General features: G+C 44.4%; 1 protein-coding gene across 1 annotated transcript; it reads left to right on the top strand.

The window, feature by feature from the left end:
* Positions 1 to 521: 521 nt before the first annotated feature.
* LOC109828493 (sucrose transport protein SUT1-like) lies at positions 522 to 2,499 on the top strand. The gene is made up of 6 exons (XM_020395476.1): positions 522 to 597; positions 764 to 839; positions 1,583 to 1,759; positions 1,851 to 1,994; positions 2,270 to 2,391; positions 2,460 to 2,499. The coding sequence occupies exons 1-6, from the start codon at positions 542 to 544 to the stop codon at positions 2,497 to 2,499; spliced, it is 615 nt and encodes a 204-aa protein (XP_020251065.1). The 5' UTR covers positions 522 to 541.
* The last annotated feature ends 2,208 nt before the right edge of the window (positions 2,500 to 4,707 follow it).

Consider the following 4,707-nt stretch of genomic DNA (forward strand, 5'->3'; position numbering starts at 1 on the left):
TATGGCGGCAACTGCAGCAGCGTGCCAAGGTTTGTGGTTGAGGAGTTTAATCAGCGAGGTGATTGGGAGTGAGCCCAAGCCGGTCACACTCTTCATCGACAACAAGTCCGCGATTGCTTTGATGAAGAATCCAGTTTTCCATGGAAGAAGCAAGCATATTGACACACGCTTTCACTTCATTCGTGAGTGTGTTGAGCGAGGAAATATTAAAGTGGAGTTCGTGAGCACGAGCGAGCAGCGAGCGGATATTCTCACGAAGGCATTAGCAAGGGTGAAGTTCATCGAGATGCGGGAGCTACTAGGAGTAAGGAACTTGGAGTCTCGTCCAGATTAAGGGGGAGAATGTGAGTTGTTAATCAGTCCGGATTGTTAGTTGAGTTCAAGTTAGTAGATAGAATTCTAGTTAGAATAGAATACTAGTTAGTAGAGAGTTTTCTAGTTATTGGATAAAGATTAGAGTTGTAATCTTATCCCTAAGTGTTTATATATTGAAATAGGCCGCTTTGGGTACAATGCAACAAATGCAATTTTTGCGTTTTGGATGGCTTTTGGAAACATCCTAGGGTACGCTTCTGGTTCAACTGGAGAATGGCACAAGTAAATATACATTCCTTTCCCGTTTATTGGTGAATTATTTGAGTTCAATTATAAAACATTCATGGATCCAATTCCATTAAATGTTCTGATTTACATAAACAAGTAATTGCGTTCTTTATTGCTTTTTTGTTTTAATTTTGACATCCTTTGGGTTAACCTTTGGCAGTTGGCTCCCTTTCCTTAATACGAGCGCCTGTTGTGATGCGTGTGCAAATTTGAAGGGAGCATTCTTAGTTGCTGTGGTAAGTTCTCGTGCTATCTTTTGATATTCCCACTCTATAATGAATAGTTTTCTATGTCTCATTCATACTTTAGGACAACTTTAAACTAGTATATGTGTAACAAAGGACTTGTGTTATAACAAAGGACAGAGAGAACAATTTAAAATCAACCATGTGTATGAGTGTAGGCATACATCAGTACATGTGCATGTGTTGTCATGCATGCTTAACGCTTGAACTTCAGAAGCAAGGATACAATAATATGTCATACCTAATTCTAGTCACTCCTTAGCTGATCATTCAGCAAAATGAACTACTTCCACATATTTTCCTTGCAGTCCTCATCAATTTAGTCTTCTTCTGTAGTTTGTTTTAGCAAATATTTTTGGTATACACATTTTCATAAGGCTCTTGGTGCAACCCAATTCTTGTACAATCCAATTCTTATTCTATGAAATATTAGTGCTCTTGGTTATCCTGGTTAAAAAAATGAAGTGGCAGGTCTTGTCCCCTGAATCAAAGTCTCGAAAGATTGACATTTCAAATCCCTTGTACTAATTTGTGATAAACATGAAGCTCGTGGCTGACTGATTTCTGTTCTGTAACTGTAGTAAGTACTGTGGCAGGTCTTGTCCCCTGAATCAAAGTCTCGAAAGATTGACATTTCAAATCCCTTGTACTAATTTGTCATAAACATGAAGCTCATGGCTGACTGATTTCTGTTCTGTAACTGTAGTAAGTACTAATTCTTCGTTGACTTGCAAGTTTTTCTCCTCTTATCCATGCTGGTTACATTAATCGTCGCAAAAGAAGTCCCTCTGTCTAGTATCCCTGGCAAAGGTGAAGAAGAGCACAGAGCAGAGTTCCTCGATATCTTCAGAAGTATCAAAAACTTGCCTCCTGGAATGCCTTCAGTACTTCTCATCACCGGTCTTACTTGGGTATGTAATTTAGGTTTTTTTAATCTTTAAAGAAGTTAGCATATCCAAGTTTAAGAGAATTTTATTTAATCTCATCATTTACATTTCACAGTTGTCGTGGTTTCCATTCATCCTGGTTGACACGGAGTGGATGGGCCGTGAAGTCTTCCATGGGAATCCAAAGGGAACACCATCGCAAATTGATGCCTTCGACAGAGGGGTTAGAACCGGTGCATTTGGTTTGCTATTAAATTCGGTAAGTACTTACAAAGGCTAACAATAAGGGTGACGCTACAGGCACACCCTTGGCCACACCCCTCTCGCTGCAGTGCAGAGGGCCCCATTTGAGATTTTTAAAAAAATCTCAAGTGGGGCCCCTGCACCGTAGCAAGAAATTCTTGTTACGATCTAACTCTCTTTCTGTGCTGCTGAGGTGCTGCCAAAATTTTCGCTGTGCACAACATAAACCAATGCTTGTGATTTCTGCATATGTCTTATTAGTAGTAAGGCTCTTCATTTTTCTTATTTTAGATTATTCTCGGGATTGGTTCTTTCACGATTGAGCCCCTTTGCCGAAAACTCACTCCAAGAATTGTTTGTGTGACAAGCAACTTTATGTTGTGCCTTGCAATGGTTGCCACTGCGATCATGAGGTAAGACTTGGAAAGCTTCTCTCCATCCTTGTATTGTTCCTCAAGAGCATTCCAGATTTCCTTTGCAGAGGGCTTATTGGTGTAAGCATCTGTCAGATGATCAGCTAGACAATTAAGGAGATAACTCCTACAGAAATAATCATCTTTATCCCAAGAGGCTTCAGACTCTGAGTCTTCTTCAAAGTCAGGTTTTTTCTCAGAAACCACATAGTAGATTTTTAGGAGTTGCATCCCAAAAATCACTTTTCGACGTCATGCGTTAAAATTAGATCCATCAAAGTTTTCTAACTTGAGACAGTCCACTCCAAGAGTCCTCGCAGGATCCATTAGTAGATCTAAAGTATTGCTTTAAGATTGCTGGAAATTATGGTTAAATTTTTCAATTAACTGTTGTGCGTTTGTGAAACGCTATGCTTAAAGCAATATTTGACCTCCGGTGTAAGGATCCCAAGGCCAAACTGCTTTCAGGAATATCAGTCATCATCTTGAGGGCGAAGAAATTGACATGCCCAAGGCGAGCATGCCATAACCAAGCTGGATCGTTAATATTCGCCATCAAACACGCCGGCTTGCAAGTTTTTAACTCTATCCTGTACAATCGGTTAGTTGAACGTGTCACCCTCATCAAGAGAGCACCGTTCCTATCAAACACCCTCAGGAACTCACCAGAAATAACAACCTTACTCCCATCTTCATTCATCTGACCAAGGCTAATAATGTTAGATTTCAAACTTGGAATATAATATACCTCAGGTAGTAGCCTTTGATCGCCGTTGTTTCACTGAAAGAGGATAGAGCCTTTTCCCTTGATCTCTACCGCGGATCCATCACCAAACTTGACGGTTCCCTTGATGTTCTCGTCGAGCTCCTTGAACTTGTCTCGGTGGCCGGTCATGTGATTGCTAGCTCCGTTGTCAAGGTACCAAGTGTTGTTATCAACATGTGCTTCCCCCACTGTAAGTAAATCCGGCATGACCTTCTCCTCATTAAGCAAAATGACACTTGACGATTCCTCTAACATAGTCATCATCAAGGTTGGCTCCTCGTCATATGCACGGGTGAGATGAGCTTCCTGTTCATTATTGCGGCGTTGCTTGTGACACTCCGACTGAAAGTGCCCGTATACTTCGCAATTGAAGCATTTGATGTTAGATTTGTCTCGACCACCGCTTGTGCTACTCTCCCCCTCCTGGCGAGCTGCACCTCCATGGCCGAAACCACCTCCTGGACGTCCTCCTCTGCCGCCGAAGCCGCCTCGGCCTGCCTGGCCGCCGTGCTCCCCTCCGCGGCCTCCGTGGTACTGCTGTCCGCTGCCGTGGTACTGCTGTCCGCTGCCGTGGTACTGCTGTCCGCTGCCGTGGTACTGCTGTCCGCCTCGGCCTCTTTGGCCACGGCCACGCCCACGACCGGCCCCGCGACCTCGTCCTCGACCGCTACCATCATTGGTTGTAGGTGTTGAGAGGAAGCCTCCGCCGTTCTTCTTGCTCCTTGCTTGCCACTCCGCATGCGTCAACAATAGGTGATCGTCGACGTTGTTTCGAAACACACGTGCCCTCTCCTCGTGGGCTTTGAGACGCCCGATCGCCTCCTCGAGTGTCATGTTGTCGATGTCCCCGAACTATTCAATCGTGGAGACGATAGTAAGGAATCTCTCTGGCACCGCCCGAAGAAGCTTTCTGACGACGTAGTTCTCCTCCATCTCGCCGCCTAAAGCCCGGATCTTGTTGACGACTCCTGTCAACTTCGTCGAAAAATCGTCGACGTTGTCATTCTCCTTCATCCGAAGAAGTACGAACTCGGACTTCAAGGTCTGCACCTTCGCGTTCCTCACACGATCCGCTCCTAAATGCATTGTTTTCAACGTCTCCCATGCCTCTTTTGTCGTTTGCTTCTCTGCGATCACCATCAAAGTCTCTTCAGGAATCCCCTGGTAGATGGCCGCCAACGCCATCTGATCCTTCCTGTGTTCCACGGACGCGCCTGCCGCGGGCTCAATGGCATCCCACACGTCTTGAGCCTTCATGTAGACTTTCATCTTGATTGCCCACGAAGCATAGTTGTCCCTCGATAACGTCGGGTATTGAAGAGTGAGCGAACCCACCTTGGTCGTCATCTTCTCCGAACTCATCATCTCTTCAGTTCTTGGTTGGTACTTAGGCATACACCGGCTCTGATACCACTTGTTGGCTTTTAGAATAGGATCGGCCTGAATCAGATCTAAAACTGAGTTGGAAAACCTGTAAACATTGTAGCAACCGAGCAAAACCTGGCAGATTTCTTGAGACCGAACTGCAGCAAAGACAGAGAGACAGAGGA

Source organism: Asparagus officinalis, unplaced genomic scaffold, assembly GCF_001876935.1.
Source record: "Asparagus officinalis unplaced genomic scaffold, Aspof.V1 AsparagusV1_Un1811, whole genome shotgun sequence".
Classification (NCBI taxonomy): Eukaryota; Viridiplantae; Streptophyta; class Magnoliopsida; order Asparagales; family Asparagaceae; genus Asparagus; species Asparagus officinalis.